This window comes from Rhagoletis pomonella, unplaced genomic scaffold (genome assembly GCF_013731165.1).
Source record: "Rhagoletis pomonella isolate Grant_MI unplaced genomic scaffold, Rhpom_1.0 Rhpom_scaffold_00003, whole genome shotgun sequence".
Classification (NCBI taxonomy): domain Eukaryota; kingdom Metazoa; phylum Arthropoda; class Insecta; order Diptera; family Tephritidae; genus Rhagoletis; species Rhagoletis pomonella.
This window is the reverse complement of record NW_023458557.1, coordinates 45,632,840-45,655,579: the sequence shown is the minus strand read 5'-3', so window position 1 is coordinate 45,655,579 and position 22,740 is coordinate 45,632,840. Positions and strand designations below refer to the sequence as shown.

At 35.6% G+C, this 22,740-nt stretch overlaps 1 protein-coding gene across 2 annotated transcripts in view; it reads left to right on the top strand.

Annotated features, from left to right (window-relative positions):
• Positions 1–9,679, top strand: part of LOC118735243 (plasmanylethanolamine desaturase-like) — a 271,476-nt gene extending 261,797 nt beyond the window's left edge. For both annotated transcript variants that reach the window (XM_036464896.1, XM_036464897.1), the window contains one exon: positions 9,415–9,679. In XM_036464896.1, the coding sequence (XP_036320789.1) occupies positions 9,415–9,642 (228 nt within the window). In that variant the 3' untranslated portion in view covers positions 9,643–9,679. The remainder of the gene's footprint in view (positions 1–9,414) is intronic.
• The last annotated feature ends 13,061 nt before the right edge of the window (positions 9,680–22,740 follow it).

Here is a 22,740-nt window from a genome sequence, read left to right as displayed (position 1 = left end):
TTTGGTAATAAGTAAATATGTACGTTCGGCTTTTCTTAAATATTTAATGTAAGGAAACCAAGATGAAATGGAGCAAAACTTTTGAACGGTGCGCTGTGTGCAATAGAAGTCAGGACACGAAAATAGTGCGATGTTAAGAGCCGCAATAAGAAGAGAGAGGCCGAAATACGTGAGTGCGAAGAGCTTGAGATGCTGGCCGACAGGAAGAACGCCCGAAAATTCTACCAGAGGGTGAGGCGACTTACGGAAGGTTTCAAGACCGGGGCGAACTCCTGTAAGAACAAAAATGGCGACCTAGTGACCGATGTCCAGAATATACTTAAATTGTGGAGGGAACACTTTTATAACCTACTGAATGGTAGCAGCGCTGAAAGTAGTGAGGAAGACGAACCCGAGTCCCCAGTCGATGATGATGGAGTAGCTGTCCCACCGCCTGACTATGACGAGGTACGTATAGCGATTACGCGGCTGAAAAACAACAAAGCTGCTGGAGCTGACGGCCTGCCAGCCGAGCTATTCAAGTACGGCGGCGAGGAGCTGATGAGGTGCATGCATCAGCTCGTATGCAGAATATGGTCAGATGAACGCATGCCCGACGACTGGAATTTAAGTGTGCTCTGCCCAATCCACAAGAAAGGCGACCCCGCCATACGCGCCAACTACCGCGGAATTAGCCTTCTAAGCATAGGTTACAAGGTCTTATCGAGCGTATTGTGCGTATTGTGCGAAAGACTGAAGCCCACCGTCAACGAGCTGATTGGACCTTATCAGTGTGGCTTTAGGCCTGGAAAATCCACCATAGATCAGGTATTCACAATACGCCAAATCTTGGAAAAGACCCGCGAGAATAGGATCGACACACACCATCTATTTGTCGATTTCAAAGCCGCTTTCGACAGCACGAAGAGAAGTTGCCTTTATGCCGCGATGTCTGAATTTGGTATCCCCGCGAAACTAATACGGCTGTGTAAAATGACGTTGAGCAATACCACCAGCTCCGTCAGAATAGGGAAGGACCTCTCCGAGCCGTTTGATACCAAACGAGGTTTCAGACAAGGGGACTCCCTTTCGTGTGATTTCTTTAATCTTATGTTGGAGAAGATAATAAGAGCCGCAGAACTGAACCGCTCAGGCACAATACTTTATAAGAGCGTACAATTGCTGGCGTATGCCGACGACATCGACACAGCATTAACACCAATAATAATGTCAGCCTTGAAATCCAACGGAAAATCACTCTTGCCAACAAGTGCTACTTTGGGCTGAGTAGGCAATTGAGAAGTAAAGTCCTCTCTCGTCGTACAAAGATCACACTCTATAAGTCACTCATCATGCCTGTGCTGGTGTATGGCACGGAGGCATGGACAATGAAAGCATCTGATGAGGCGGCTCTTGAAGTTTTCGAGAGAAAGATTCTGCGAAAGATTTACGGACCTTTACGCGTTGGTGATGGCGAATATCGCAGACGATTTAACGATGAGCTGTATGAGCTTTACAACGATATAGACATAGTGCAGCGAATTAAAATTCAGCGGCTCCGCTGGCTTGGCCATGTCGTTCGGATGGACAGAAACGCTCCTGCTCTGAAAATATTCAACGCGGGCCGCGATTCTGGTAACAGAGGAAGAGGAAGGCCTCCTCTGCGTTGGAAAGACCAGGTGGAGAAGGACTTGGCTTCACTTGGCATTTTCAATTGGCGTCAGTTAGCACAGAAGAGAAATGACTGGCGTGCTGTTTTGGACTCGGCCAAAATCGCTTAGGCGGTTACAGCGCCAATTAAGAAGAAGAAGAAGAAGTTGCGAGTTAAAACGGCAGCGAAGTTGTGTTGTACTACGTGATTCATCTCGCGTTTGTGAAAACCACTTCAAGGAAAGTGATTTCATTTGCTGTTCGTCCGAGTCAAGCACTTTCAAACAAGCTCGTTTATACCCAAACTATTTCGCATAATTCGCAATTCCGCAAAATTGTTAGAGTTAAGCTCTCATATCAAATTGGAAAAAATGTAAAATCATACTTTTATAAGTGTCGAGTAATGTTTAGGATAAAAAATTTAAATATAAAAATAAACGCACAAAAGCATAAAAGTTGGACAATTAAAGGCAAGAAAATTGCTACACGGTTTTATAAACAATTTGTTTTATTTTATTGACAAAATATATATATTCCAGGTAATGTAAGTAAAACAAAACTATAATCAAAATCAAAGGCTTGGGTATCAGTGCTGACAAGATACATGCATCACTAAGGGTTAATTCGTTTGTTTATACCTTTTGACAATATAGTACCTTAAAAGAGAGCCGCACTGAGTTGTCAATCACACCTTGTTTAATACACCTTGAGTACAACTGTCTTGTATCTCTTTTCACAACATGTGTCTCTTTATTTTTGTACCAAGAAAGCAGGTCTTACTATTCTCTGCACTCACTCATTCATTCATCTTGCTAAAGGTGCCCACACTCACCGACGTGTACGTATGCCGCGTCTGTTTGACGTAGCAACATATAAAATTTACTGTTGATTACTGTTGTGGTGAGCTTTCATATACCTGGCGCTCTCATAAGTTTGATCGTGTCAGGCCACACTACGTACGTTAACGTGTCAGCTGACACGATCAAACTTATGAGAGCGCCATGTAAATGAAAACTCACCACCGTGTACGTGCGACGGTTAAAGCGCAGTTAGTCAACGACGTAGCGTAAACGTAGGTTGACGTACGTAGCAGCATATCAAAGTCTCTGTTGATAGAGAGAGAGAGAAGCAACGGCAACGTCACCGCCATGCGGTGGTGAGTTTTCGTTAACACGCGAATCCTATAAAGTAGATCGTGTCTGCGTCAACCTACGTCTACGCTACGTCGTTGACTGTTTGAGCTTCTACGCGTGCTTCTCTCTCTCTCTATCAATAGTAAATTGTATATGTTGCTACGTCAAATAGACACGGTATACGTACACGTCGGTGAGTGTGGGCACCTTAAGGGTTGAATGAGCAATCAGTTTGGAGCACAAACGGCTGTCTCATACCCTGCAAAAATCGCGACTACTCCATGCATGCGTGTAAAGAGTACGCCTTAAGGACGAAGGAGTACTCCAAAATTAACCACAATTCATATAAAAATTATGGTCCGATTAACATTGCGATGTCCCAGGGCAGGACCATATACTCCTTCTCTGCATTACATCAGAGTAGCACAAAACTACTCCAACATATTAACAATGGCATTGTTGTTATATTTTTTCGTTTGTAAACGTTTTTGTTCTTCACTTCACAGATGCTTTTTCTAAATGAATAAAAACCAAAAACAACAAGTAAGAAAGTCTAAGTTCGGGCGGAGCCGAACATTAAATACCCGGCGCAAGTATTAAATATATGTTTTCCACCTTTCCGAAAGCTACCGCTACATGATAAGCCGGGGTGTATACATTTTAAGTAAATTAGCGTCCTTAAATTTCGAAATATTGAAATTTCAAGCATATCTGAAATTTACCGTTATATGAAAAGCAGCCTCAATTTTAGTCCGATTTCAACAATTTGCAAAGGTTTGCTTTTATGTGGCAAGCACAATAACCATACTGAGCTTGGTACAAATTGCTAGAACGGTTAGCGAGATACATATATGTGATCACGAGTGGGCGGTGCTACGCCCACTTTCCAAAATTTTGTCATAAACGTATTTCTTGGTAAAGAATTGTTGCAATCATCAATTTTGAATAAATTAGCTTCAATATTTACTGATTTATCGAAGATTTTGTATTTCTCGAAATTACCGTTATATGGGATGTGGGCGTGGTTATTGTCCGATTTTAGAAATTTTCGGCCAGTTGGTATGCTGTACCAGGACCAACAACTGTGCCAAGTTTGGAAGAAATTGGTGTAGCGGTTACCAAGATATACACATGTAACCATAAGTGGGCGTGGCTACGCCCATTTGCCAAAATTTTGTAATATTCTTATTTTTCGTCTAAAACTCATTGCAAATATCAATTTTGAGTGAATTATCTTCAGTAGTTACTAAAATATCGCAGTTTTCGTTTTTCTGAAAATTACCGTTATATGGGAGGTAGGCGTGGTTATTGTCCGATTTTTAAAATTTTCGGCCATTTGGTATGCTGTGCAAAGGCCAACAACTGTGCCAAGTTTGGAAGAAATTGGTGCAGCGGTTACCAAGATATACACATGTAACCATAAGTGGGCGTGGCTACGCCCATTTTCCAAAAATTAATAATATTCATGTTTTCCGTCTGAAACTCATTGTAAGTATCAATTTTGAGTGAATTATCTTCAGTAGTTACTAAAATATCGCAGTTTTCGTATTTACCGTTATATGGGAGGTAGGCGTGGTTATTATCCGATTTCGCCCATTTTCAATACCATCCGTCCCACGCCCAAAAGAAGTTCACGTACCAAGTTTCGTTAAGATATCTCAATTTTTACTCGAGTTATCGTGTGCACAGACGGACGGACGGACGGACGGACGGACGGACGGACAGACAGTCACCGCTTAATCGATTTCTCTTTTCATTCTGATCATTTATGTATACATTTGTCTATATCTATCTCGATTCGTTTTGCCTGTTACAAACAACCGTTATGTGAACAAAGTTATAATACCCTTGTGCACAAGTGCGCTCGGGTATAAAAATAAAAAATTACATGTTGCCTCTGATGGCATTCGAACCCGAACATGCTGGGAGCTAACAAATAACAGCGAGCACCTCTACACGTTCAGCTACAGCCAGACATGCAAATGCGTTTTAAAATGCTCAACTTCAATCACATTTCGTTAAAACACAAGCAGTGATCGGGTAACAATAAGCTGGTGCAGAGACACGAGTTGGTCCGCTACAGCATGACAGAGGAACACTTTTGTAAGTACTCAAATATACCACAAATAGACTACATGGTCCAACGATTATTGCAGGGTAAATGCCAACCACTACAATCATGCAGCTGTCTTTTTTTTAACAGTAAGATGGTACCTCAAGGGTCGTGAAGAAATTGACGGTGCTTACTTGTTTGATAAAACACAAGATGCACTCAACTTTCAAAAGTAATAAAGAAATTTAAAAAAGAATTTTAATAAAACTTAATTAATTCCATCATAAAAACACTAGAAGGTAAAATCATTCTCTCAAACCATGATTTTTTTCTGACGTTTTCAAACATTTTAAAATCATATAAAATTGAAAATAAAAAAAATGAAATTGTTCACGATTGTTGTTGTTTGAGATTAAAAATGAGAATGTGTATGTGAGCTTGAGCAAAATGTGTTCAACAAAGTGTGATTGAATTTGACACTGCTCTCAGAAGAACCATGCTATAGTCAAATTGAAAAAAATTTGTATGAATTTTGAATCGATTGTTTATATTTTTTGGCATAATAGTACCTTAAAAGAGAGCCTACCTGAGTTGTCAATCACACCTTGAGCTTGAGTTCGAATTTTAAAATTATATTGCTGGAAAACGTCAGACTGCCTCTCAATGATTTTACCTTGTAATGTTTTTATCATGATTAATTCCATGAAATTTTTACACTTTTATTTTCATTTTCTTCGAATTCTGCCTTCTGGTTTTCGATAGAGATGGTGATTTTTCACGATTTCCTCATTTTTTTAATATTTCGAATACCGAAAAAATTGACTGAGCTTCTATTTTTATTATGTAGTTCATTTTGGTGGAACAAAGTCGAAGTTGGCAAATTACATTTTCGAATCCTTGCTAAGTACATATCAGTGGTAAACTCTTTTAGGCTGTAAAGTGTGAAAAACAACAGTAAGTGGATATGCATTGCATATTTTTAGGACAATATTTTCAATCGCAGTTAAACTTTTAAGCGCCTTCTAGAAAAACGAAAAATTTATATAAAATGACGCACAAGAAATGGAAAAAAATTGTTCTTCTATCAAAATTTATTGAATCAGTTTGCAGCAAGGCGAATTCATATATAGGGTCACGATATCGAACCGAAAGTATCGCTTTAAAAATATCGGGTACCCATTAATATCGGAATAAAAAGACTCGATATTCCAAATATCGATACCAAAATCCAAAAAATTTATCTGAATATAGGTTTCGCATATAGGCCGCTGGGGTGTAGTGGTTAGAAGTACGCAACGTTGAAAATGAAAAACAGCTTCCCATAAAATACAATCGCCGTTCAGAGTCGACATAAAACTGTAGGCACCCTCTTTGTGCCACAACATTAAGGCCCACGCGACAAATCGGAGGAGAAGTCCGGCCAAACACTAACATATTGTGTAAGCGCCGTTAATTACCATTTAAAAATGTTCGTATTTAAATCAAGTGAAAAGTCTTAACCAATTGGATTTTTCCATTATACATACACTACGTACATATAATGGAAATATTCAATTCAAATACTCCCGTAGTAAAATGAAGCATTTTTCACTACACGGATGGCGTTTTGCACGTCTCGGATGCTTTTTCATATTTAATTAAGAAGGTATATGTATACAAAGCATGCACAGCGGTGACAACACATACATGGTATGACATAATGTACTAATCGCGTGCTGTGTAGTTGATTCAAACTCAATATTTGAAAACACCTTTACATGTATGGCTGAGCTGAGTGTGCAAAGACGCTTGATACAATTAGTTGCGGCCAATAGGGTCCGGGTTCAATTCCCATCAGACGAAACATAAAATTAATTTTTTTTCTTCTCTTAATTACGAAAAAGCATCTGTGCACTTCGCAACCACATATTTTATAACGTATATACTCCAATTTAAAACGAGTTGGGTTGGTGCTCTTTCATATGCGTATTTTTTTCAATTTAACACGTTTTTTTAATTTTAAAATTTTTTCCCTCAGTGTTGGAATGTGTGCTTATGACATTCGATACAATACTAGGGTTCTGGTAATCGATAGTGACAGGTAATAAGATCAACGGAAATCAGGTCAATTGACTTTATTTCCCTCCCTGGTGCGAAATAAAGTCAATTGACATTATTACCTTTTTAAAAACGAAATAAAATCAATTGACATTATTTCTCTTTCAAACATTAAATTTTCTTAGCTTAGCGGCGGCCCGCGTCAGCGCGCCACACCGCGCGCGTCGCGCTCGCGCCCCACGCACCCGGCGCGCACACCACGTCACGCTACGCCGCGGCCCCCCGGCCCCCCCCTTCCCCGTCTCCCAACGTGCTGTAACGCAGGTAGATTTATTTTTTGTATACGTTGAAATAAAATGTTTATATATTTTAAACATCGAGGGCTTATATTCAATAATACCCCCTATCTGCACACTTTTCACAAAGATGAGATTCTGATATAAAAATCCACCTAAGCTTTAACTGTCATCAGTGATATTAATGCTACCTTATATAACGACAGGTAATAAGTCCCAGATGGTTTCTAAAATCACAAATTAGTTTTTGTGCAAATTGCAGATAGAGGGTATTAATGAATTCAAGCCCTCGATATTTCACATTTTTATATTTGTAAGTTATTGGAAGCAAGGATGCCAACTTGGCTCAAACCGTGCCATTTGTTCCTATTTTAATTCAAATGGCACTTAATTTATCAATTTGGCACAAAATGCCAAAATGGCACTTTGCGTGCACTTCTTTTTCTCAACTAAAATTTTCTAATTTATAAAGGCTATTCGACTGGTTTATCTTATTTTATCATTGCACTTTTGTTTTGAAAATGTGGCTTTATTTTATTGCTAAATGTGAATGATTAAAAGGAATTACACCTTTTTTGGCACTTTTATTTTTCTATTTGTCACATTTTGGCATTTTTTTATCCTCAATATGGCACCTCATAACCAAGGACATGTACTGTTTCTTCAATTTAATAGTGTTCGCTTTATTTTTGTAGAAACGAAAAATGTTTTGCAAGTTATGGATCATTTCTCCAATCTTTCTTCAAATATTTCCCGTATACCAGCTGTGCGCAGGCGTTTAGTTTTTCGCATCGTGTTTTTACATATTCGTAATTTAAATTCTTTTTTTAATAGAATCAATTGGTGGTAGTTCATGATTGTGTGTGGATTACTATCACAACAATGAGGATTTGGCAAAAGCCTTTTTCATCTATTAAAAAACAACACTTACGGGGCAATGTTTATTGTAAGAACATTTTTTTCTATGAATCGACATACTTTAAGCATTGTTGACGCTATTTCCATTTGAATGAGGAAATAGCGTCAATGACTTTATTTCCAAATTTTGTTTGACTTTATTTCGCTTTTGAAAAGGTAATAATGTCAATTGACTTTATTTCGCACCAGGGTGGGAAATAAAGTCAATTGACCTTATTTCCATTGACCTTATTACCTGTCACCGTAATCGATTCCAAAAAATATCGTTTTAAAACTATCGAGTATAAAATATCGGTATCGAATGCAAAAAGTATCGATATGGTATCGTATTGTATCGAAATTCGTGTCCCTATTCATATAACGTGGTAGCGGTAGTACAAAAACAAAGACTCACGTGTATTTTGTTTTTACTTTCGGTACACAAATGTCAAATCTCAGCATTGATTCGCGCAAGGAAGAAGAGGGAAAGAAAATTTCAACATTCACTTTTTCACCCACTCATAAGAAATTTTGGCACATGGGTACCGAGGCGAATCAAATCTGCTGTTATAGCAAACCTATCTTATATAAATTCGACTTATTTTGCAGCTCTAAAAAAATGCTCGTATGTTTATTTCTTCAAGAAATTTTATAGCAAAAGCAAAGCGCTTTTTCAAACAACAGAAATAATAAATAGAAATAAAATATTTTTTGTGATTTCTCTTGAGAGCTGGATTCTAAGCTTTAAGATACAGTTTGCATTTGACGTTATTAGCTTTAGGAGGGCTTTAAACCCCAAAACCCACCCCTTGTGTGCGCTAATGACATATATACATACATAGCCAATAAAAACAACGAGTTTGCTTCGAATTCGAGACGAGCTCGTTTTTTCTGATAGAACCATCGAGACTATACTTCGCGACAATAGATCGGCGAATTCGAATTCGTAGGAGAGTCATCTATCATTAGCGAAACTAGTATTACTAATAGGGAATTTACATGATTCAACTTTCATAGGCGATTAGTTGAACCAAAAGTTGAACGAAAGTAGGCAGCCGACCAACTTCATTGGAAGCGATAAGTTGAAAGGCCATTTACACTAGGCGATTGTTGCATTCAACTAAAAATCGCCTGAAAAATCGCCTCATGTAAATTCCCTATTATTTTTCGACTTGTGGGTGATTCGAGAATTTTTTTTCGAATCGTTGGCGTTTCGAAAATTGTTGATGTTTCGAATCGTTAGCCACTTGAAATTTCAACTCAATAAATATATTCGAGAAATTCGTTTTCTCGAGTTCGTCTCGAATTCGATACGATGTCGCCCTCGTTTTTGTGTTTATATGTGCTGATTTTGCTTCCTTTACCATAGAACTTTTTGCGGCCTTTTCGTGAACATCATCTGGATCCAACATCTATAACACGACATGATTTCATCGAAACCAATGGCGATAACTTCATGGTTAGCATACCCATATTGGGATTTTTAGCATACAGCTTTAATACTAAATCACATCAAGACATTCAACAAGATTTTGGCTGGATTTCATATTTATTTTTGTGTTCAATATTCGTGGCCATGACAAATCAGGTGAGTTGATACTTAAGTGATGTTGACATTTGTTATGTTTTCTCTGCAAGATTTCATGACTTCCTTTGGTTGAACGTCTCACTCGGTTAATATTTCTATTCCCACGATATCAGTTTTTTCCAGTTGTTGGAGCTATGTATATGTTACGTAACATTTTTTGTAGCCTAACCGAGGAACGACCGTGGACACTGCGCAGTTTATATTTTTGTGGAGTTAGGACAAACTTAACGGGAAACAATTTATTAAAAAGGATTTCCGACTATTTTTGAAACTACACAAATAGCAAGTAAATACATACATACATATTAGGGCGGGTCGAAAGTCAAATTTTTCTCAAATCCCTTGGTAATAGCGAAAATATATTGTATCATGAAATCAACAACAAGCCTGCAAAATATTAGTCTTTTATTTTAATTGTAAGAGCCCGCGCATCGACTGCCAAGTGACCCACAGCACACTAGTAGAGTAAGATCAATTTTTGTTGAAAATTCTGGTTCAGCAAAAAGGTTTGGTGCATATTACTAGATAATGAATCCGTTAACGCAAAAGATAAAGTCAAATATCATTTCTCGCAGAACTTTAGCTTATCGTTAATCTCAAATTTATATTTTTTCAATAAAGTTTGAATTGTTCTCTTGATAATTCCACTGGCCTATAGTCACAAGATATAAAGAACATCATTAATATTGCTCGCGTGCATTTAGGTCGCTGGTTCCAAATAGTCTAATCTTTTTTTAATATTAGCTATAGTTTGCGAATTTCTGCAAATTTAGGAACAATTTCGGTAGCTCGAATAGAAAAGCCATTATTTTCCATCATCGTGGGAAAATTTTGTTTATGCTAATGAGTATGGAAACACTAAAAAGGCACAACTTCTAGAAACACTAATTAGTTCACTTATGTTTATGCATACAATATAAAAATTGCAAATATAGGAAAATGACAAAAAAATTTGTTTAAAATTTTTTTATTTTAAAATAATTTGTTTATAATCTGAACGATTTTCATCATATTATTACCATAAATCAGTAACGATAAGTCTCGCCTTCAATTTGGTAATTATTACGTACTGATCGAGTAATATTTACCAAAGTTATATCGAAAAACTTAAGTGGATCTCCAGTTTTTTTCTAAAAAAAATCTCTTCATTTGTATAAATAACTTGTAAGAACCGGATTACAGAAAAGTGTGCCAAGGGGTGACTTTTTTCGTTCAAGCTGAATGCAATGCAATATCGTCCAATTGGAGAGTCCCCAAAAGGATTTCCCGGGATATGTTAAGAATTATGGTATTTACCTACACTCACTTTTTCACATAATGGAATTAACTAAAATATTTATATCTAAACACTTATTGCACGTCCCCTACTTGCATTTAACGGCAAATTTAGAAACCGCAAAAATGTGCTTCTTCGGGGACTAATGAAACCATTCCGCTTATGCATTTCAAGACGGCATAAATGGACTTAAAATGGGAATTTCTTACCCTAATTGTATTATGTTAATGTATGTAAATACTAATGTGCTTGAAACTACTATTAACTTATCAACCGATTTCTAACCTTGGACAATAAATGTTTGACTACATTCAGGACAATCTTGAAAACTGACCAAATCTGCGTGACCAGGTCCATGGTCCTTTTAAGATTATATAAACATCCGAAAACTTTGAAACGTTTGAAATAAATGTCGTGTCACTTTTTCGTATTTTTTACTTGGTTGCTCAAGTAATGAAGAATTGAAAATTCATAAGGGAAAATTATACTTTTTTAAGTTTTATCTTAATATTTTAAAAACTTGTAGACTTATTGAAAAATGATAAATGGACGTGAGGTAGTAAATTTAATAGCCCTTAATTTGATATATCATCCTGTTTATAACAATTAACGCATTCCATAGATATTACAAGCCAAAGTTTCATTTTCGAAATTCAAAGACTTTGATTCAATTGCTCGGGCTAAATATAAGTTTTAAATTAATCTTTCGTGGCCAATAACAATTGGCTTAGATCTAAGACATCATAATATTACTATTACAATACGATCAAATTCCTTTTATTTTCCCCCATACAAAATCGACCCAGCCTAATACATATATCTTCATTCGGGATTGCCTTTAATATAAACTTTTTACGAGTCTATCCTTAATGCTCGTAGGTTTTGTTTTAAATTTGGTTTTGCACAGCGTTGCCACAGACAATTTTTTTTTCTTACCTATAAACTTATGTCCGCGGTCAACTATATTTTCGAGTGCAACAGTATTCCCCAGAACTCGCAATGAGTTTTTCCGAGCTCTTTATTCGAGTCTAGTGACGATATTATTATTATTACATCGAAGATACCCGCGCTGCGACGTAAGAAGATATATTGTGCTAAATCAAAATTGTAACCTTAGGCTATTTAAAAAGCTCAGCACTTTGGATAAGGCCATGTTCCAAATTTTAAATGGAGAAGGCAATCGTTCTCCAAGGTGTATCAATGTACGATTCATGCTTCGTGGACAGGCACATAGAATATACTCTGGGGTTTCTTTCCCCAGCCGACAAACCCTACCGTCCGTCTCTACAGAAAGACCCATTTAATTAAAACCGTACGTTAACTTGCAGTGTGCTGTCAGGTTGCCAGTAAGAGTTCTAAGTTCAAGGTGTCTTTCGGAGTTCCTGCTGGAACGAGTTATGCATATCTTTGATTGTCTTATTCCCTTTGACTTCCGCCAGTAGGCAGCAATTTGAGATTATTCCCAGCTAGCTCCTAAGTAGGTCTGCAGTGTATTCTTTAGATGTACCGCAGAAAGGCTAAGGACCATGCAAACGCATTTGGGCTTCACGCTTTGCGAGACAGTCAGCCCTTTCGTTGCCTTCAAACCCTTCATGCGTGACGCTATTGGGGGCTCGCAGGTGGTTCAAGAGTTTACAAGCCTTGATGCCGTTTTAAAAGGCTCTAAGGCCTTTAGCGCTGCCTGAATGTCCGACATAATATTTATTCTGCCCTCATTTGCCTTCTACGATGACATTCGCGAACACAGACTTCGATTTGAAAGACTTCCGCCTGAAATATGGTTGAGTATAATATATTATATCGCTACCTAAAGGTGAAAAGGTGCCAAGTCCATTTTTTTTTTCAAAGTTTAGTTTTTGATTCAGAATGACAGGTAATACGAAACCACATCGATTTTTCGTCTCTCGTGAAAAATTTCTAAAAATGGACTTGGCACCTTTTCACTCTTAGGTCACGATATATGGATGTCCGTATTGCATATTGGCAATAATAAGGTATACGTTTGTACTTAGGAATCAGGTATATTTACATATTTGTGGCCGCCATTATACGAACGCACCGGTGAAATATTTGTGTAAAAAAGGTTGCTAAAATATTTGGAGATACGTGTATATTTTCCATTTTTCGCAAATAACTATTACTCATTGTCCCGAAACCTACCAAAATCCAATCGAGCCTACCAACCTACCAAATGGAATAAAACCTACCAGTTTTGGTAGGAAAAGCCCATGTTTGGCAACACTGGTTCGGCAACACATTAACGAGTACAGAGAAAATCTTTCTCCATTTCATCCAAAGCTGGAGAACAATTGACCTGCTAAATTATCCACATATGGCCCAAAACGCGGACTGTTACATTACATTTTGGCTGAAACTGCTTTTCAAAAACCGCTGAAACTCGCTAGAATACAATTTTTTGATATTTTTTTTCTTGCATCTTAAAGCATAAGTATGTGGCATTATTTAATACATACTTAAATATATTGTAACTTCTGTTGTTTAGGAGTTATGAACGTTTGAACAGCAGACTGTGACATTACCATTTTTGGAAGTAATTTTTGAAGCTGCTTTATATTATCAAACAAGTGTGCTTTGCTAATACAATGTTTTCCAAAGTTGGTACATAGTTTCTTACCGAGCAAAAATCGGTAATCGCTTTTAGTGGTAACGTGTTCTAGAAGGCATAGCGTTATAATGCCTTCGAATTTTTTCGCTTCTTTTAGGCATTGCTAGTATTGCAAAGTATGATGTCCTACAATATTTTATTTATTTCGCTTCTTTGTTTCATTTCGGGGAATGCAAAGTAGAATGTCCTGTAATATTTCCTTTTTAATTCGTTTCTTTGCTTCATTTCCGGGAATGCAAAGTAGAATGTCCTACAATATTTTATTTGTTTCGCTTCTTTGCTTCATTTCGGGGGGGAAAAAAAAAAATGGAATGAATATCCAAAAATTCTTTTTCTACCGTTACTTTCTGTGGAAATTTGTCTCGCATAAAAATCATGTTTTGCTTTGTTCAATTTGCAGCGAAGTTGAAGACAGTCAATGAAGTGACGTACAAGAGTGAGGAAGTACAATTTTAAGCTTAATTAAATATGCATGTATGTACATACCGATTTTAAAGAAAATCTAAATACCTAAATACATACATATGTACGCTGGTTTATAAACATTTTAATTAATTTTAACCTTTTAAGACATTCTCTGATTTCAATTTAATATAAATAAGTATGTACTTATCTAGGCATCTATATATTAATACGCTAACATGAATTTTGTCTCCGTTCGTTTGGTGATTCTACCGAACCAAGAACACCATTGGAAAGACATTTTTCTGTAGATGAGCAGAGTTTTTATGGTTTCAAAATTGATTGAAAATTGCGGCCACAGCCGTCGTTTAAACATTTCCGTATTTGTATATATGTTGCTGCAACATGTTCCATTTGACATGTTTCGTATGTTGCTTCACTTCGTATTTGAAATTAAGCTTTGAAATAAAGATAAATAGGAAGATGAAGAAATAAATTATAATGATAAAGTAAATAATATAGTTTAAAAACTAAAACCTCCCTATTATAATTGCCATTCGTACTGTCATCCGGTATGTAACTTGGGAATATAAATCGCTGCATCTTTTAGGCGCATCAATATTACATAGTTACATCCCGAGTTAATAAAAGGAAGGTAAAAAAAGGCAAAAGTGAAGATAAAGACGAAAATGGAGACAATGACAGATATATATGAATTAGGGTAACTGAAAGGGTAAGAAAATTTCTTGAATTTATAAAGTGAAACTTCTTTAGCGGCAGTTGGTTGGTTGGGAGTAAATTGTCAAATTCAGGGCGGTTTAGCGGTTTGAGAATAAAAACAAACAAAGGTGCCTCGAGTTACAGGCAAAAACGAAGATCAAGGTAAATTCAAACACTTTAAGGTAAAGGTGAAGAGGAATATGCAAAAATAAAGATAAACATGAAGAAAAGGATGAGGATGAAGACTGATATTGTTATCGATATAAAACTCGATATTTTCATCGATATAAAACTCGATATTGTTTTCGATACTGTTATTGAATAAATAACCGCTATTGTAATCGATATGATAATCGATATTGTTATCGATATAATAATCGATATTGTTATCGATACAATAATGAATATTGTTATCGGTATAATAATCGACTAAATACTTGCTATCGATTTAGTAATAGATATTGATATGTATAATAGTCGATACTGATGATTATGATGTTTATCGAAGAATGAATCGATTTTGCAATCGTTATATTTTTCTATATGTTTATGGGCATTGTTATCGGTATTTTTATCGACACAGTTATCGACAGCGTTATCGATATAATAATCGGAACATGGAATGTGATCACATTACATGACATTACATCTCATCACACGATATTACGGACATGACATCATATGATACGACATCACATTATATGGCATGACATCACATGATATGACATCGTATGACATGACATCACAGGATATGACAGCACATGACATAACATCCTATCCCATCACATCAAATCACGTCATATCTTTTCATGTCATCGCACCTCATCTCATCTACTTGAATAGATAAAGAAAAGCATAAAAGCAAAGATATGAAAGATAAAAACAAAGATGAAGACCTAGGTAAATATACCGATTTCAAAACCAAAAACACCGTTGGAAAGGTAACTTTCTGTAGATGAGAAGAGTTTTTATAGTTTCGAAATTGGTTGAAAATCGTCGTTTAAAAATTTCCATATTTGTCTATGGTTGTTTTTGTACCTGTTCAATTTAAGCTATTTCGCATTTCGTTGTACTTCGTATTTGAAATTATACTTTGAAATAAAGATAAATATGGAGATGAAGAAATAAGTGATAACAATGAAGACAAAAAAGAAGGCAAAAGTGAAGATAAAGACGAAAATATAGATAAAGGCGAAAATATAGATAAAGGCGAAAATGGAGACAATGAGAAATACAAAAGAACTAGGATAAATAAATTGAAATTTTCCGATAGGAATCGAAATAAAATCATCCATAAAAGGTACTGAAATTTATCGAATCGTCAAAGTTTTTAATTATTAAAATTTATCCATGCTTATTAAGTTATTGCAACGTATCGAATTATTCAAATTGATCAATGTTTATTGAGTTGTCGAAATTTATAGACACAGAAACTTAGTTGCCAAATTTACGGATGGTTATCGAGGTATAAAAACGTGTGGGATTAACGAAATTTGTCAAGTTAAAGAAATGCATCAAGTTATCGATATTTATTGAATTATCATTTATTATAGACTTAAAGAAATGTATCGAGTTGTCGTAATGCATGGAGTTCTTTCAACTTACAAAGTTATCGATAATTATTGATCTACTGAAATTGGTTGATTCATCGAATCAAAGTTTATAGAATTTTCAAAATATGTCGATTTATCGAAATTTCAAGGTTTTATAAGCTTATCGATTTATCACTGCTTATCGAATTTTATCGTGTTAACAGAGTAAAACGAGTTATCAAAATTTTTCTATAGCTTTCGAAACATGTGGAGCTGTCAAAAGTAAAAATTTATAAAGGTGTCCAAAGAATTTACATTTTTGAGTTATAGAAATTTATCGAGCCCTCGAATTTCACAGTTTTCGAAATTGGTCGAGTTAACGAATTTTGTTGAGTTATCGGATTTCAGTGGTTTCGAAATTCATCGAACTATTGATATGTTTCAAATCATTGAAATTTATCGATAAACTAGAATGTATCGGGTCAATTCCAAGTCCTGCCGAAGTCCTCCAAAGACCTTCTAAGAGAAAAAAAATTAGTTACGTTTTAGTTCCAAAGCAGAAGATTTTCCCGTAAGTTAATTTGTACCGTATAAGTTTTGTTACGTATTAAGTTAGAAAACCTTTCCAAGGCTCCTAAAAACTAGAAAAACTGTCGAATTTCGACAGTAACTGGCACTCTAGTTCTACATTAGTTTCTCTGTAAGGCATTCTTTGTTCGCTTCTCTGGATTCTGTTTATCCATGTGTTCTCCCTTCGTTTGAAGGTAATGCTGCGGGTAAGGGCTTACCTCCAATGACATGCCCATGTTAAAATAAGGCCTTCTTGAAGCGGAACGGTAAGCGATTCCCATCGCCTAGCTCGTTTCCACTTTCGTTTCTGTGGTAATCGTGTTTTTTGCTGGGTAGCTTAACGATGAAACTGAAGAACTACATATTAATCAGTGATGGAAAATCAAAATTTAAAATTGTGCCTAATTTTTCCGAAAAAATGTACCTAAATGCAGGTCAATGTGCCAATAAATTAAAAATCGTCGATAAGTACCATTTCCTTTATAAAATATATATGTACAATACTTATTGCATATTAGAATCACCTAAGTTCACGGAAACCGTTTCTTAAATGCATTCTTGCAGTTTATAGCCCATTCAATTTTAGTACAATAAAGTGCAAGTTCAAAACGGCTAGGAATGAGCGTTGATTTTTGATATTTGTATTTTTTTTTGCATTTTCTTTATACATATTGTAATTATGTGTGTTCAAAAAATTTGAGTATGCTTTATATAGATATGTAGAACAAAAGTGCAACACCTTCAACAAAAAAGGTTCCCAAAAATTAACGCGATTTTGAGCCGTTTCATACTTCCACTTTATTATACTAAAATTGAATGGACTATGAAACTGCATACCCGAAAGTACTTGTGTAGTTTTTAAAAAAATTACGTATGAACAAAAATCGTCGTTCAATATATAACCCTGAATTACAAAAATACAAAGCATCAGTATATTTTATTTCTAAAGTACACTTAGGTCTTTTTTATGCGGTACATGCGTTCTTCTTCTTTCTTTACTTTCATACAAAAACAGGGGATGCTTTCCAGCATTTTCAAAAACCGCATATATTCAGATACTCCATATAAAAAATTCTAAAAAAAAACGCATATAAAATTCCAGTGAGACAATGTTAAGCAAAAAAACAATTTATTTCTTCATTCGAACACTTAAATATTATTCCAAGTAAAACTGAACATTAATGAAATAAATTGTCCTACAAATTGTGGTGTCTACCCCTTTGCGCAAAATTATCGTATGTTATAAAAACCAAATTTTACAGGAAAGTGTTTATTTTATTTTTCTATGCAATACTAAAGTTTAGGTATGGTGAGATAAGTAAGTAAACGCAAGATTTTTTTGTAGAAAGGTTTTCACATTCTAATTTCTTAGCTCATACGAATATTTCGCCCACAAGCAAAATTCATTGTCACATACGAAAATATTTCCAGTAAATTTTTTTGGGGTACCTATTGGGATTTAAGCCGCGATATTTGAACAGGCGATGCGTTATGGGGTGTAGAAAAAACTTGCATCAAAAAGTGAATTTCGTAAAAAATCTAACAAACGATACTTTTGCGCAAAGGCGTCGATGTTACTATGAGGATACTGTTTCAGGGCTAATATTTACATCTATGATCATTGCAGAAGGTTTTAAGATCTGTAAGCTGTTGTGGGAAAAATTTGCAAAATTATTTTTTGTCCCGTATTCGGCTCTCATAAATATGGTCACCGTAGGTATAGGTACAATCTTATTCGTATCGCAGAAACGGCTTTAAAAAATTTCATTATCAAGGTTCTCTTTCTTGACAAAGTTTAACATTAAATTGTAAAGCATTTAATTAAAAAAAATTAATTTCAGTTTCTCAAAAATTTTTTGTAGTAAGAAATATTTCGGCATCTTTTCCACAAAAAATATGCATCTAAAATAGGTATATGATTATTTAAATCTAAAGTATACATTAATTGAGATTCAATATTTGCTTTAGAGATGAAATCGCGACAAATTTGTTTAAACAAAAACAAAAGCGTATATGCAGAATGGGAATGAGTGCTTCTTCTGCATGCATTTCTATGTTTATATCATTTGTCAATTTAAACATATACGATAAAAAAGTAAAAAAAATTTAATTGCGGGCCCGAAAGAAATATTTATTAGTTGCATTGAGTTGCGCCAAAACAGTGCCGAAAATCAATCGATTGTGCTTAAGGTGCCGGCTGCTTGAGACAGGGCTGAAAACGCCACAATGCACACTCATTTTCCATCACTGATATTAGGTCCATTCAATATCAAAAAATGTTTACGAGTTGTTACTAGTACTTGCAAGTTTTACTGGAAATGCATTCAATAACCCAAAATATTTGCAAGAGAGAGCGACTTCGAGAACGTAACAACCCGAAAGAGCTGCAAATTCTTGCAAGTAAAAATTTTGCTAGCAGGAATTTGCAGGAGTCAAAAAGTAAGGTTATGTTTCAAATTCAAATGTAAACAAACTGTTTAAGAGGATGATTTGATGAAACATAATTAGTGAAAGGAAAATATGGATGAAAAATTCAAATCTATTGCAATTTTTTTATTTTTATGACGATGGGAACTATTCCCAATTAAAAAGAAAATTGCGCGCCAAAACTTAACCGTCAGAAACTGTCAAAATGGCTTTAACTGCAAGTTTTTACTAGTTTTGCGTTCAATAACTTTTTCTGAAAATTTTCTCTTGCTCTCAATTTTACTCTCTACGTTACTTTTACGCTCTCGCTGCAAGTCCTTACTGGAAAATTTATTGAATAGACCTATTAATTGAACTGATAAAATTAATTTTGAGGTCAATATTTGCAAGAATAGTCGCAACGGTACGTTTTAGAGGTTTACGCCGACAGGCTTTGCGACGGCGGCGTGGTCAACTTCAAAAAGAGTCGGCGGCGGCGGCGACGCCGGCGCGTCTGGAAACGCCGGCGCATAAGGTATATTCAAAAGAGCCATGAGGCTACTAATCTTATCATGTCATCTCATCAGCGTTAGGCATTCGCCATGCCAATTAAGATTATAATTCTATTTAATTCATTCATGGAATTAGTTTTAAATTTAAATTACGTTACTCCCTACTTGAATTAAAATTTTGAGTGTCTGGCGCTGATGGATGGGCGAACAGAAGAAGGTCTGAGGTATGTACATACATACACACATGGCTCTCTATGTTCTCTTCAGATCCGTATGTACTATCTAAATTTAAAGAAATAAAAAAATTTAAAAAGTTAAGTTATTGGGGTAATTTATGTCGCTATCAATAAATTTTTACAATAATCTTATCAACTCACTGTTAAATTACGGAGTTCTTAAAACTTTTTGCGGATTACATTTTGAAAACAAGGTTGGTCTACTTTTTTCCAAACGTTTAACCCATCAACTCGAACCAGAACGGGCCTTTTTGACCCGCTGTTTAAAAAAATGCCTTATAGATGGTTAAAATTTCCACTAAAATGTTAAGCGCCAAATTTTTCTAAGAAGAACCGAATGCAATGAAAAATAATACTAATTATTACCAAAAAGGGGGGAACTTTAACCCTGTGTAGAAAACATTGTGATGCGAGGGAGCAAAACCTTCCTGGGGTTTGACTACCACTAAGCAATGCTAACGTAATTTTCACACAGCCACCTAGTACTTGTATACGTATGTGGGACCCCAGAATAAAATAACTTACGAATGTAAGAATTAGCAAAAAAAAGTTTTTGCTTTTTATTGAAAGTCTGTTTAAAATATTTAAAAAAATGCACAGGAAAATCAACTTGCCTTTGTTTTATCTCCAATAATTGAGGAGATATTTGCGTTAAAGTTTTTGATGTGTTATAACTTGTTGTTGTAGTATGTGTATAAAAAAGTAGTATTGTTGTAGTATTGAAAGGAATTGTCTACTGCGGAGAAAAAATCGTTAGGTTACCAGTATTCGACCCTAATTTAACTGTAATAAACGCTTTCGATCGAAAAATATGTTACCTATGTTTTTTCTGAGTTATGCCCTTTTTGTAAAAATAAAGGAGATCATATTATTTTCCAGTGGACCAAATTATGCAAAAACAACTCCTTTAAAAATGTAATTTTCATTTCGTAAAATTGTGTTTTTATACTAGTAGTATTTAGTTCCTTCAGACGATGTATTTCAATGTACATGCATCATGAAAATTTTGTACAAAATTCCTTAGGCGCCGAACGCCGCGGCGGCGTATACCTCTAGTACGTTGCACAAAAAGACTGGTACGTTACCTGTGCGATATACGTGTAGCGCTAAGATTATAATTACATTTTTAGATGGCTTGCAGTCTGATTCATGCAATAAGTAGCATGCATTCAGTAGTTTTGCGATGTGGCAATGTTGCGATGTTGGCGATGTGTGTGTGTATTCAAAGGAATTATGAATACAGATTTGAAAATGTCTGATGTTGTACAGCTGAAGGTCGTTTCCGAAGTAAATTTCTGCGTGCCTCGAGCTCGAGCTTAGAACTGCGCCAAGACGCTGATGTTTTTCGCGGTTAAGTACACGAAAACCAGCATTAATTGCTATTTTTGTTTACTCTATGCCAGGGGTGGCCACGGCCGAGGCCGAAAAGAGCCACATGTAAATTCTGAATGCTACAAAGAAAAAACAACAAAAGCAAAAATTTTATTTTTAAATAAAATTACTATTAGAAATGAAAAACATTAATTTTACTATTATTCTAATGTACGTAAGATAGATATTAAAGAAAAATAAAAAGATCCCTTTGGCCAAATTTTCAAAATCTGGTTTTACGTCAGTTGAAGCCGTTCGTAACAGTTCTGTTAAATATTGGTTAGTCAATAAGTAAGTTCGTTTAAAATGTCCAGTAAAAAATGCCTAACAGCAAAATTCTCTCACAGGAGAAAAATATCCAAAATAGTACGTGAACAGAAAATTTGCAGAAACTTGCAAGTTAGACGAACAGCTGATAAAAATTTTGTTTTCATTCAAAAGTATACCAATGAAAACGTAAGAAAACAAATTCCGAAGTCTTATCCTGACACAGTTCATAGACTAAACGAATAATTACTTACTTCTTACTGTCTTACTTCTTTCTGTTCCATTGTTGGCAAATTGCTGTTGGCTAAAATTTTTCCAGCAGAAACTAGCAGCTTTTCATCAAAATGAAATGTCATTTTGCTCTCTCAATTTCTCCTACTTTGCAAGTTTGTTGCGTACGCGAACACAAAAACCTGATAGTTTTTATAACTTTTAGTAATTATCAGACACGCGAATACAACTAATTGTGAACGGTATTTTAACATTACGAAATTCGTTTTAAAGTACAAAGACTTAAATTCACGCTACGCACACCCTGCCGCCGACATCGGCCGAATTGTGCTTGGCCGATATCGGCTATATGCGGGCGATATGAATAAACACTTGTGATTATATGAGCGCTCTTACACCGTTGACGTCCGTCAGTGACGATAAATTCAAACAATTTTTGTTTTTCTCGTCCGATGTCAGGTGAAAAGTACCAAAATGGACTGCGAAAAATTAACTTATTGGGTGCAAAACAAAAAAATTACCTATAAAATCACATGTTTAGAGTATGTCAATTTGTGCGTACAAATACGGTCGGCAAATAATCTGGTCAAGTGTGCGCATCAGTTCGGACGGTCAAATTGTTCGGCCGATATCAGTCGGCCTATCGGATGCAAAGTGCGCCTAGCGTTATACGTTGTACCGAAAATTGAAAATATACGGCACGCAGCTATTTTCAACAGTGGATATTGTAAAACTGGTACTTGTTGCCGGAATTCAAGCAACGGTAAAGCTTTATGTTGCATTTCCAGTGCCTTATCTTCTTTTAATTCCAAAAACTCTTAACTCTTCTGCGCTTTACTAAATAAGAGTATTTCGGATATTGTAAACTCATCCTCAATTATATTACTAAAAATGGTTTATGAATATCCGGATATCCATGCGGATTATCCGTAGGCACGAATAAAATCCGGATAGTATG